At 40.4% G+C, this 13,937-nt stretch overlaps 1 protein-coding gene across 7 annotated transcripts in view; it reads right to left on the bottom strand.

The window, feature by feature from the left end:
* Positions 1-724: 724 nt before the first annotated feature.
* Positions 725-13,937, bottom strand: part of FGF13 (fibroblast growth factor 13) — a 563,100-nt gene continuing 549,887 nt past the window's right edge. For all 7 annotated transcript variants that reach the window (XM_077490404.1, XM_077490408.1, XM_077490402.1 and 4 more), the window contains one exon: positions 725-2,315. In XM_077490404.1, coding sequence (XP_077346530.1) covers positions 2,179-2,315 — 137 coding nt within the window. In that variant the 3' untranslated portion in view covers positions 725-2,178. The remainder of the gene's footprint in view (positions 2,316-13,937) is intronic.

Here is a 13,937-nt window from a genome sequence, read left to right as displayed (position 1 = left end):
GGTTCAAACTGTGCTCAAACTGTTAGCGCTATTTAAATCCTGTATAATAAGAATAATGATAATATTTGGTAGGCTGAGTGGGGGGATTTTTTTTTTTTTTTTTTTTTAGCTTTTTACAGTTGGTAATCCTCCCCACCCGATATCTCTATTGTGCACCATCCATGTAGGTTTTAAAGCTGAAATACAGGCAGATATAAAAACACATTTTTGCAAATCTGTATTTATTAATACATAATTAAATGTGTTTTTTAATGCAAGCAGTAAAAGTACCTGAACTTGTTATCAACCTCTTGCAATCCCCTGTACAGCGGAGCTCTGATCAGGAAAGGGAGAAACAAAAGAAACAGCCAATCAATTGTGTTGTAGTGCTAGATGTTTGGATGAAGTTTGCCTTTAAATAGATACACAGCTACTTCTTTCCATTCTTCCAGTACGACCGATATCTTCCAGCAATTCACAAAGCACAGAGAAAAATGTTTTTTTTTTTTTTTTACGTTTTAAATTAAAATTTTATGTATAACAATTGTTAAGAGCAGAGATACTAATGGCAACATTCATTTAATAGATAAAACTGATACTGGCCAGAGTTAACGCCTTCCACACTACTTTACATGTCACAGCAAAAACTTTCAAAATACATTTAAATGCAAATAAAAAAAATATACATTTTACTTTTTTTACAACTCCTACATTTGAACAACAGAAAAAAGACAAACACATCTAGTTGAAGGAAACATATTTATTTTAAAAGTGCACAATCTGCTTCAACGTAAACAGGGTCCTATTAAAAATAAAATATATGATCAATTCAAAATTTAAAGAAAATATAATGACTAAACATGTAAACAGTAATAATGCATTGCCTGCTTTAAATTCTTTATATTCGAGTAACGGGTGAATAAAAATAAAAATAAACACAAAGACAAAAAAATAAAAAAATGTGTTAAATGACTGTGATCATTCAAAATCATACAAGTTGAATAAAAATGTTTTCAGTGCATTTTCGTGTATACAACAAATTAACAACATGTACAAGATGTGAATCTTCTTGTCCATAACGTAATTCAGGAGAGAGAGAAAAAAAAATGAACATCATCTAATGCACGAAACCAAACTTGTCATGCATCTTGAATCCAGTTTTCTTTCTGTCCATGCAACAGATAGGATTGCCTATTTGGAAAACGTATTACATTTTAAACATTTTGAATAAATAGCAGGCACAGGTTCCTGTTATGTAGACACAGTTTGTCCAAAATGTCTACAACTCTTACATATGCCATACATTGAAAAAAGGACTTTACAAATAAGACATTTCTTATAAAAACTTTCACCTTAATTCCACAGTTTATTTTTTTGTTAGAAAAGAAGCCACAACATTTAGAGAACATCATACACAAGAAAATGGAATTAAGAGAAAACGACATAGATGGACTATGGCATCCGTAATGGGTCAACTGCATTGGATACGATTTTGTGTCTACATAATGGGCTAACTCTATAATCAGGATACTACAAAGATATATAAAAAGTGAGTATGTTAGAAGTCACAGGAACACTGTTTACTTGAGCCTGAGGGGTGACCTCAGAACGGACCTGATTTTCGCAACGAAAGCCAGCTTTGAGGAACCGGTTCAGAAAGCTGTATGTGTTGAAAATCAAAGTGTTGCACTTTTCCAAATTAATAATACATGTAATCAAGCTTATATATAAAACTGTAAGCCAATAAAACAACAGGTTTTACATTTTTTGATATGCTTACCCCCTATAAAACATATAAGCAGTAAAATTTTTCTGTATAGAGCAAAAGTGGTCTTTTATTCTTGGTTGGAAAGCAAAACTCTTATCAGCTTTAAGGTTCTGTGAAATGTTTTTTTTTTCCCACAAAGCATAGGTGATATAAACAGAGAGCAGGTTATGTCCTCTCCTTGGTTTATTCCACTGTATGTTTTGCTGGCTATCTTGGTGCCTTCTGATTTGCAAAAAGCACATTCTAAGATTATGGAATCCGCTCATAAAACCCCATGATCTAATGGCTGACGTGAGTGACCTATGCAAGTTCGGTGCTTGTCCTGAAAAATCGAATATTTGGATGAAAGACTGCTAGTTAGAATTCAACAGCATCCAGAGGTAAGGTTCCATTTCTGTGTGCTCCGTAGCCTTTGTCTTGCCTGCAGCTGGCTACGTTGATTCGTGGTGGCTCATAGATTTGCCACCATTTAATACTCCTGAAACACTTCTACTTTTGGTTGGTGTTCCACTTCCAGATCTGGAAAACTCTGTGAGATCATGAAGGGAAGGTTCTTTGTACATAGCCACTGAAAAAAATATAGGAAAAAAATGATTAAAGTAGATATAAAGCATAAGACAAGTATCAACAAATGCAATAAATCTACAATTTCAAAACCTTTAGTAAAATAATAACAATAGTATGACAAATAGAACTTTTTTAAATTATTTTAGAAGCAATCGCATGATTACTACTGGGAATACATTGCTGCTCCTAGGCAAGTTCACTTCTGAACCATCCCAAACACCACCTTTGATCAGGTGCAAGATCAGCTCACATGCTATACAATGGAGAAGAAAGAAAATTCCAGATGGCTGCACACTGACGATCCACTTTTATTGCAGATAAAAACCAAAGACAGGAGATGACAGACACAGTGGGGGACAGGAAGGTAAACATGCTTCACGCTCTCATCAGTACTTATTGATTACCCTTATTACTCTTTCTTTTTTTTCCTGGACAAGGGCTGTGGGTGAAGAAATACATTGGCACTCCCATTGATGTCATCACCCACTTTAGGACCCCAAGGTATTGCTATCGGTGTGGTATAAGTGATTAAAAATCCTTGTCACTTTCTGCTCTGCCTACAGCAGACATCCAAAGTCTCCTGCGAGGTTGTGGGAGTCCCCTGCATTTTTGGCTGCAGACACTCGCAAGTGCCTCATGATATCCCGGCTGCAGGGCCGATCCTGGATGGTCCCCTCGTTCACAGCTGGGAATGATTGGTGCATCAGGAGGGACAGCTGTGAACACTGATCTCCCTGTATAGCTTTTTAGCCAACAGCTGCTTCTCCTCCTCTCCCTCCTGTGGCTGTTGGCTAAAAAGCTATACAGGGAGATCAGTGTTCACAGTTGTCCTTCCTGCCGCACTGATCATTTCCGGATGTTTGCCTGTGTGCTCCTCGGGCCGCTCCTCCAGCCCCTGTCCTCCTTCTCTGGCCCCCTCTGTATCCTTCTTCACCACCACTGTTTTCCTCTGGCTCATTGTTCTCCTCCTCTGCCCCCCCATCCCCCCACAGCTGGCTTCCCCCCTGTCCTCCTTCTCTGGCCCCCTGTCCTCCTATTCCAGCCCCACCTCCGTGTCCTTCTCTGCCCCCCCCCGTTTTCCTCTGGCCCATTGTCCTCCTCCCTGGTCCCCCCACAGCTGGCTTCCCTCCTGTCCTCTCCTGCCAGCTGCATAGGATGTGTCAGGATGGAGAGCGGAGGTAAATATGTAATTTGCCGGCCCCTTCCTTTTTAAATTGGACACAGTGATTGATCGCTACCGATCGCTCCTGTGTCCTGTGAAAACTGAGCATAGTAAACTGTGTGTTACTCTGCTTCAGATTATGAATGGACAAGAGCCGCTGTCACCTGTCCATTCATGTTCAGTGCTGAGAAAGGGACTGGAGAATCTGTGTCTCAAAGGGGAGATGTCAGGTGTCTATTTAGACCCCTGATACAGTATCTCACCAAAGCCCACTAACAGAAAAAATGAAAAACAAAACAAAACAATACTAAACAGATTAAATTGTAAAAAAAAATAAAAATAAAGTACTGACACCATCCACTGCCCTACTGACACCATCCTGCACATACTACTCACCACTGTACATTCCACACTCCTCATGTGCACATTATACCCACCTACATACTCTGCACTCCTGTCCTGCACATACTACCCACCTCCATACACTCCACACTCTTCTTCTGCACATAGCACCGACCACCATACACTCCATACTCCTCTGCTGCACATAATACCCACAGCCGTATACTCCCCACTTCTCTCCTGCACATACTACCCACCACCGTACACTCAGCACTGTTCATTCCCTATTTCACATTACTGTATTATGTAAGTAATCTCAGACTGTATTAAGCCACACCTCATTTAAGCCACACCCAATAAGTAGCGCAATTTAAGCCACACCCACACTTTGCCGACGGGGGGGCGTGGAGTGCCTCCTCCCTGAAATTAGTTTTTGCAGGTTGGGGTGTCTGCTACAGTGATTGGAAACTCAGCCAGTCACCAAAAAGGAGTAGTGGGCCTGGATGTGTCAAAACCTGGTGGGAAAGACCAGCCTTCTTCTCCAAGGTGACCAAACTGCAATACTGAATATGGAAAAGGCTGCATCACTGCATTACTGACATAGGCTCTTAGCACTGTGGTGGCAGCACTGAGCAAAGCGTGACAATGGTGTTGGAAATGCAAAAGGCTGTATACAGCTTTGTCACCCTATAACAGAATGTAATCTACAAATGCATCATGTTCCAACAGAAGGCAAACTGGACACAATAAAGACGGTAAGATCAACAGGCATTTTTCATATTGTGAAAGGGTAGAAATTAGAAGCTACTTTAGTATTTAAAGCTGAACTCTAGGTTTGATTTAACTTTATATAGTTTGCTTGGACCAGCTTGAACCTTTACTATTTCCTTTACCAATACATGCACCAGCTGAGAGTGCTGTATAAACTGTATGTAGCATGATGCTGGGATCTCTGCCATGGGGCTATTGTATTCTGACAAGGGAACTAACCAGCACTTGCCGCCATCTGCTGATCAAATGCTGGTTTTCTAGCAAGATGATGAACAGCACATGTACTGAAAGTTACCCGGTTCCAGCTAAACTGTCCGCCTTTCGGTACGTGTGTAATGGACTTTAGGCTTTACTTTCTAGTTCATTACCTATTTCATAATAGTTGCATTTACTTTAATGAAAAATAGAATGCTATGTTTAGGTTGCAATTCTTTTGTTTTCTGTAAATTTTGAACTTAAAGATGAACTGCAGTCTGCTCACATAATTTGTAATAAAAACATCTTTGCCATTCTAAAGCTTCCATCCAATCACTTTGCATATTATTTTATATACGGTATACTGTGATTGTGCACTTGTCAAATATGCTGCAGAAATCCCCCTCCACTGAGTCTGGCTGCAATCATTTTAACTGTGGGTAGCTGAAGCTGCTGCCTGTTCACTTCCTGGATTTACAGCCCTGCAGCTTGCATTGGCCCTCTTATGACTCACCCCCCCTCCCTTCTTGGAAAACTCTCAGAGAGTGAGAGCGAGAGCTGTGGATGATGTCATAAGCCTAGGCTTTTTACCGGACAAGAAACAGGAAGTGGGCTGTATAAGACATTTACTAGCAGAAAAAAAAATGGCTATCCAAATTTAAAACAAGGGCAAAACATTTAATAGATGGAAAGATGAAAAAAAAATGACTCTGCTTTAAACCGGCCCCATTTTTAGCGCTCTGCAGATCAGCAAGGTATCACATCATTAGTCTGAGTTGCTCAGCTTTGTAACAGCTTTACTTAAAAGGAAAATGTCCCAAGGTGTATAAAGCTGCTATAGATAAAAATCTATTATAGCGCAAGTAAACAAGCCAGTAGACTGTAGAGTGGTGAAGTCCTAGCTGAACAGTTCATAATGCCAAATGCGGTATAGCAGCTGACTCTAAAGGGCCTCAGCAGATAGAAAGAATATCTGTAGTAATGTAAAGGCAACACAAGAGGGCACTTCTAATTGCAGAAAATTGCACATTTATTAGCAAAAAAATGCAAATTAGCCACTCACAAAAAAAAAAAAAAAAGAATAAAAGTGCATACCAAGCTTAAAAGCCATCATCCATGAGGACCTGGGTCGTCTAAACAGATGAGTGCAACACTGCCAGTGTTAGGAGATGCACAAGCTAAAAACCAGAAGATACATCAGCTTAGGGGCAGCGATGTCTTGTTCTCTAGCCTGTCATACTCAATCAATAGCAGGTTTGAGAAAGAGGCATTACTGCCTTGAATCGTGTACTCACGTCCTCTCCACACCCTTCAGTGTCTGATGTCATCGGCCAAGTTCTCATGCTCTCAGACTGGCTCCTGAGCTGAAGTATTTTCTCGTTTAGAGCTTGTGCATCTCCTAAGACTGGAATAGAGGGACCCCCTATGGGTGGGACTTTGAAGGCACTACCACATGTCCCACCCATAGGGGTTTCCTCTATTTCCTCGGGATGCGGAACACCCCTTCAAGCAGTTTCTTTCAGAAACTCTGTTTTCATCTCCTAACACTGGGTCATCTGCTTCAGATGACCCAGGTCCTCATGGATGATGGCTTTTAAGCTTGGTATGTGCTTTAATTCCTACTTAATGTGACTGGCTACTTTGCATTTTTACTAAATGAATGAATTTGCTGCACTTACAGGCGCCCTCTTGTGTCTCCTGTATATACAGTAAGTGCTAGTAGGCATTTTGTTTATATGCAAAAAGTGCGGGCAGGCATGGACAGGGAAGAATCCATTAGAAGCCTTAAGTGACCTTATAGAGCAGAATTTTCCCTTTCAACATCTTATCATTTTGTACAAACAAAATATATATATATTGGAAAAAAAAAAAGAGTCAAGCACATGCAAAACAAAGAATTACATCTAAACTTTACAATATAGCTGTAATTGCTTTTAGAGGTTAAGTGCAAATGCTAATTTAAGTTTCCCAAAAGCTAAAAAAAAAAAAAATCACAATGAGGTATTATAAAGCTGTGCAAAAAGTAAATCGCAATCAATAATTACATAAATACCGGTAGTTTGCAGTTTGATATTTCTGCAGTCCTTATAACTTTATAATCTAACATCAGTACCTGATTTAAAAGTCACCTTAATGCAGAGAATGCATTAAGGTAAAAAACAAAAAACATTTTGAGTTTAGAATTACTATCCTTTATGAGATTTAGCTTACTGAGTTCACAATATACTTCCAATCCACTAAGATTTATAATCTAGTTTATTATGGTTTAAACTAGGTATATTTATGCATATAGGTAAATAATACACTCTGCTCACTAGTATGCACAGTATAGAATGTCAGTTCACAGAAGGCAGAAATGTTTTCAGACAAAACGTAGAAAGTGAAACAAGTTTTAACACCTGCTGTGAGATGAATGAGCATCATTAGAAGAACAGGAGGCTCTTGAAGTATTGCCAGAATTGATGGTCTTTCTGGTAAATAACCCACCACAATGTTAAATCGAAATTATTTAGGAGAAAAAAAAAAAAAACTGTTTCTTTGTACTGGAATACAGAAAATATAGCATCGTACTTGCAGATGTACTTAGTAATAATAAATTCTTACAATAACATTGTGAGATTCCAATAAAAGACGTAAAATATATAGAATAATAATTATAATACTTACTTGTGACTTACATAATCATAAGGGAGATATGATTTTCTGCATATTTTTTTTTTTCAATGTTTTTTTATTTATTTAACTTTGTTTTTACACTGTTTCCTATATTGTATTTCAATATTTTCTTACTACCTGTTTAATGATGATAATATCAGATGAATGATTGCCTGTTTTTATTGCCTGTTTTTTGTTTGTTTTGTTTTTTGCATGCTAGTCTCATACCAAAAACAAATAGGTTACTAACGTTATGGAAATTCTCATAAGACAGAACACAGCTTGGGAAGTGATGTAATGTATTGTATTGATCAGAAACACCAGAATATCCAGTGGACTAGGTGATATGACAATCATATAAGGTGACATTAGTGACAACCTCCACCACTAAGAGAAATGTCCGCTCACCTCATGCGGTACCCGAGTAAAAATCATTCAGGTCAGTACAGCAGTTCCCTTTAAGGCTCCATGCACACTACAACTTATAAACTACAGTTTTTTGGAGTTTGGACGTTTTTTTTTTAAAAGCCCATAAACTCTACTCTATGTTATCCTATGTGTCCATGCACACATGTACGTTGTTGGACGTTTATCAGCAGAGGAGTTTATGGGCTGTTTTTTTGAACGCCATAAAATCGCGTTCAAGAGCAGTATTGGAAACGCCAGACACCGGTAAAAGGTGTTAAATGAGGGTTAACGCTGTAAAAAGAGCACTAAGCCTCGTTCGGTGTTTCTCTGCCTCTACTCAAAATCAATGGTTCCCAAGGGAGCCCATTGATTTGAATAGAAGTCGCACCAGAAGTCTGATCATCATGACCGGGTGATGTCATCCGGTGACCATGCCCCCTTATGATGTCACCGTCCCATCACGATCAGGGTGATGATGTAATAAGGGGGCGGGGTCACCGGATGGCATCACCCGGCCACGCCCCATGCCAATATAAGTCGTTGCACACCAAGCACATGGAATTACAGCGGGAGAGAGCGTTGTGTCAACATCGGAAGAAGAGAAGAGGGAAGAAGACGACAGAGAAGACCGGGCCACCGCTAGTAAAAGAACAGGCAGAAGATAGCGGAGGAGCCTGGCAGAAGGAGGGTGCGGAGAAGAGGCTGGAGAGTGCGGAGAAAAAGGAAGAGACCTCCGGAGCTGCCTAATAATTTTTTTTTAAAAACCTGTGTAGTGTATTTTATTTTTGACACTCTTTTCAAGGTGAATGGGTAGGGGTACGATATACCCCATACTCATTCAGATAGGGTGAGGGCCAGGATCTGGGGGCCCCCTTATTAAAGGGGGCTCCCAGATTCCGAAAAGCCCCCCGCCCGCAGACCCCGACAACCAACGGCCAGGGTTGTCGGGAAGGGCTCTTGTCCTCATCAACATGGGGACAAGGTGCTTTAGGCTGCGCCCCCCCTGCCCTGAAGCACCCCCCATGTTGATGGCATGCGACCTGGTAACGTTCAGGAGGGAGGGCGTTCGCTCGTCCCCACCCCCTTTCCTGACCGGCCAGGCTGTATGCTCGGATAAGGGTCTGGTATGGATTTTTGGGGGGACCCCACACCGTTTTTTTGGCGAAGGGGGTTCCCCTTAAAATCCATACCAGACTAAAGGGTCTGGTATCATCTGAGGGGGAGGAACCCCACACCATTTTTTTTTTACATTTTGGTGGGGGGGGGGGGGGGTTCTCTTCATCCTCAGCACACAAGTCACACTGCAAGTCGGATCATGATGCTCCGACTTCTGGTGCGACTTCTATTAATGGGCTCCCTTAGGGAACCATTGATTTTGAATAGAGGCAGAGAAACGCTGCTAAAAGCTAGTGCTGCTGAACATGCATTAACGGCAATGCAAAACTAATCACGTTTTTCAACCAGTGTTCTCTGCCAGCAATCTGGCATCCAGAAACAACTTTTTTGAGCTCCAGTGTGCATGGTGCCTAAAAGGGAACTTAAAGGGAATTGCTGTTCTGACCTGACTGATTTTCGGCCATTACCTGCCGATACTTAGTGAGCGGCCATTTCTCTTAGTGGTGGAGGTTGTCACTAAAGTCATCTTATATGATTGTCATATCACCTAGTCCACTGGATATTCGCCAGTGTTTTCTGTTCAATCAAAGATTATTTTATGAAGATGAACATGGACTGTTCCTGTGTTTGATTTTTTAGTTTTATTTTAGGATTGTTACATTGATTTGCACTGTACTGCTTTTTTATATTGACATTTTTGGGATTTCAAAATTTGACCCTCAGTATCTCAGCTGCTGTATTAAGTTTTATGTATTTTGCACTGGTTGATTACTTTGTATTTAATGTTTAGTATTGTAATGTATTCTTTCATTTCTGAGCATACGTGGTCTTGGTCACTAAATTTTTTTGTACAAATACTATACTAATTACATGAAAATTGTTTGTTCTGTTATCTTATAAGAACAATTTTCGTGCTTGTTCCTTAGGATATTTTTTAGCATGAACTGTCATGATCGTCTCTCGAAAGCTGTGTAATAAAGAATAGATTATAGGACGATTTCTTTGAATGTGTTTTTTTCATCCACTTTTTGGATCATAGGTACTAGGCATAGGTTGCAGCCCACATACTATAAAAGACTACTTCCAAGCAGCCCCTTTTTACTGTGTTAGGAGTTTAGTTAGGGACAGGTGACAGTATTGCAGGGAGAGAGGGTTGTCTAGTGTTCTGCTACTGCTTTATGGTCTATATTGTTTTTTAGGGTTATATACTGTATAGTGCTGTATATGCTACACAATTTCACTTTGTGCGACTAGGGAGAGTGGAGTATAAGTCCACCTGCATTCACCAATAGTCCTTTTTAGGACAATTTTTTTGGGAGTTAGTGGCAGGTTGTGTTGCTGTGTTGCTTCTGTCCTCTTTTTTTGTTATTTTGAGGTATTTCTATGTTTATTTTATCTTATTGTTTTGGAGGGTCAGCAGCAAAAGCAGCACTGGAATCTGTTGGAGATACCAAAAAAGCTGCTCATGGTACCAACAGAGCAACGCAGATTGTTGAGGTGTTGTTTAGTCCACCATTTCCCCTTTATACAGCTCTTCCAAAAGCTGCAAATAAAAATAGGGAATAAGCTCACATTATCAGCATCATGTCTGGCAGGCCTACAGGCTAAAGAAGTGGTCATAGATGTGGTGCATCTTCTGCAGGCAAGCACATTTGGCATTTTTTGGGGCACTGGATGTGCTTTACAGCCAGAGCACACACAGGAGGTGGTGGAGTGACTAACCAAATCTTCAATGCCCTCACCCATGTGCAGACTATCTTGAAGTCCACTGCAGCTACTTACTATTCCACTGCTACTCCCGCTAATGCCTCACTAACTGAAACAGAGGAGACTGCTGTATTATTTGAGCACAGCATGAGCCACTTGCTGCAAGAGGATGCACAGCAACTAATGGGATCAGAGGTTCCCACAGCCACAGTATACTGCCATTTTGTATTCAGCGATGAGGAGGGAGGGGAGGATGATGAGGGCTCTGACCATATCTGGGTACTTTATAGAGCAGAGACGGTGGTCTGGCAGAAAATGGGGGAGAGGTACAACCCCAGCAAGGCGGTATGTCATCCAGGAAAGCTTGCAGACAAGTAGAGGGAGCAGCTGTCCTTTTTTCACTGAATGGCAGAGCTCCACAGGTGCAGGGCACTGATGTGCCCCACTCCACTCTCTGGGGCTCACCAGTTTGGCCATTTTTTAGCACGTGTGTAGCAGACCACACTGTTTTCAGCAGCTCTTCCTCCAGCATATTAAGGGTGGCAATACCATTGTCTATTTGAATACATGTTTAAAGAGATATCAGGCCTATAATTATGCAGGTTTTTGGAAACAGCACCAGAATGCTAGACATCAGAAAAAGGGATTCACTTCTCTTCCTTTTCCCCCAGCTTCTCCATTTTTATGTCTACTTGTATCCACTATATACGATTTCCTCTCAGAAGCCTCCAGCAATAGAGATGGCAGTATATCAATGGGTGTCTGTGGTCTACCCCATGAGTCTTCCAACAAAGAAGAGAGTCTGTGCTTGGCCATGCACAGTAGGGGCCACTGAAGTTTTGCCGCCCTAGATACTAGAGCAAACAAAACAAAAAAAACAGCCCCCCATACCCAGTGCTTAAATGCCAGCTTGGCCAAATTGCTGGATTTTAAACTCCAGCAAGATTTTGGGCCCTTTTGGGAATTTGCAGCCTGTGCTGAACCACACTGGCAGGTCTTTAATTGCCATTTCTTTACCTGTAAGTCCATCCCTGACCTTCACCAACATGTGGAAGTCTGACCACAAGGTCAGCAGAAAGCTCCATGTTACCACAGACACCTGGTTCAGCAAGTAAAAGAAGAGATGCTATATATCATTCATGACCCACTGGGTGACTCTGCTGTCACCTGGGAAAAATTCAGGACAGGGCACACCATTGGAGCTTGTTCAGCTGCCAAAGGGATGGACCACTGGCCAGAGTTTGCCCAGTATGCATCTGAGGCACTTCCATTCAGTGTTTTGGGGCCTTTGTACAGACAAAAGAGTATATCTGTCCATGGACACTGTTGACCAGCTGACATTTGTGAAAATGAACCAGTCTTGGATCAGCAGTGGGCAGATGCTGGTGATGAAATATTTGGGGAGATCTAAAAAAAAATAGTTCTTGCTGCATCCCAAGCTTCTTCTTTCACTATCACAGGCAATGACAAATTTAATGTGACACCCCACATTTTTTATCAGCTGTTTCAGATACAGTGACATCCCCTCTCTGCCCTGGAGGATTTTATATGTGGGAATACAAAGTTTAGGCACCAATAACACCTCAAATATTGACATTTGGAATATGCACCCTTTAGCCCTTGTACACACGGTCGGATATTTCCGACAACCAAATCTGTCTGATTTTGTCCGAAACTGTTGCATACACACGGTCGGACAAAGTTGTCGGAAAATCCGATCGTTCAGAACGTGGTGACGTTATTTCGTTACGACAGGACTACGTTCAGGCTAGTAGCCAATAGGTTTGGTGTAGGAATTTGATCTGAGCATGCGTGGCACTTTGTCCGATCGGAATTCTCTACACATGATCAGACAAGGTCCGATCGGATCATGTTGTCAGAAAATTTTATAGCCAAGCTGGAAAACTTGGTCCGTCAGATATTCCGATGGAAACAATCCGATGGAGCCCACACACGATCGGATTATCCGACAACATGGTCCGATCGGACATTTTCCGTCGGAATGTCCGACCGTGTGTACAAGGGCTTAAAGTAGTGTGGCCTAAAAGTGATTCCTTAAATTCTGGCACATGAGTGTGCATTAATGTGTATCAAATATGTTAAATAGATTTGATATAGTGTGTCCTAAAAAAATATATGTGTTTTTCTGGCTAAAATAAGCCAACTTTATGCTGCCATATTTGCCTTATCGCACAAAGAATTAAATTTCCATTATCGGCGTGTACCTAACAACAGTTTGCTTTTTTCTGTTATATCTTATCTTCAGAAATATAATGTACATACTAATTTAATTATTTAAAGCTAAATCTGACCAATCTGCCTCTCCAAAAAGGTATAACATTTGTGCTAGTACTTTTCTGCATGGAAAAAAAATAACAGTAAGGTGCAATCTGCTTGCTCTCTATCTGTCACAATTAGTAGACGGTTTAAAAAGGTGTTCCTCAAATCTGTAAAATTTCTCCTTCCTCACTCACTGAAAAAGGAAGCCAATATATTTTTTCCAAATTGTAGTCTGTTACTCTCCCTCTAAAAGCATTGACAACAAAGGCTTCAAAGTTGTGTTGCAAAGTTGTATACTGTTTCTATCTTTAGTGTCTAAAACAAAGACACTGATATACAATTTCCAGGCGTAAAATGCCTCTCTCTTTCATCCTTTCAATATTGCAGCCCCTCAAGTGGTTTATTAGCTGTGTTGCTAAGCTGTAAGTTTTTTCCATCTTCAGTTTGAAAAAAAAGCACATTAATTATTTATTTCCTGATGCTAAATGCCTGCTCAATAGCTCAGAAATTGCAATCTGTCTAAACAGATTTTTTTAGCTGTGGTGCAAAAAAAAAATTTTTCCATTTTTTTTTTATGGATGCTAAATGCCTAATGAATTAATCCCTCAGAAATTGTGGCCTGTTATAAAAAGCTGTTGTACAAACCTGAATGCTATTTCCATTGTCAGTGTCCAAAAAAATATATTTTTTTTTTACAGATGTCAAATGCCTGTTCAATTGTTTATAAATTGCAGCTGGTCCATACAGGCTTAACAATTGTTCTGCAAAATATCACACTCTATCCATATTTAGTCTTCAAAACAAGACACACTTTTAGATTTCAAGGTGCAATCTCATTTTTCTCTCCGTCCAAAAAATTGTGCCCCTTAAAGTGGTAGTAAACGGTTTTGTCATTTTTACCTACAAGTAAGCTTATAATAAAGCTCACCTGTAAGTAAAATGAATATCTTCTAAACGTGCACCGTTTAGGAGATATTCCAATGAGCA

The sequence above is a fragment of the Lithobates pipiens genome, unplaced genomic scaffold, assembly GCF_037356315.1.
Source record: "Lithobates pipiens isolate NorthernLeopardFrog02 unplaced genomic scaffold, aLitPip1_a1.2 Scaffold_1, whole genome shotgun sequence".
NCBI lineage: Eukaryota > Metazoa > Chordata > Amphibia > Anura > Ranidae > Lithobates > Lithobates pipiens.
Note: the sequence above shows the minus strand (reverse complement) of the source record. Positions and strands in the feature narration are given on the sequence as shown.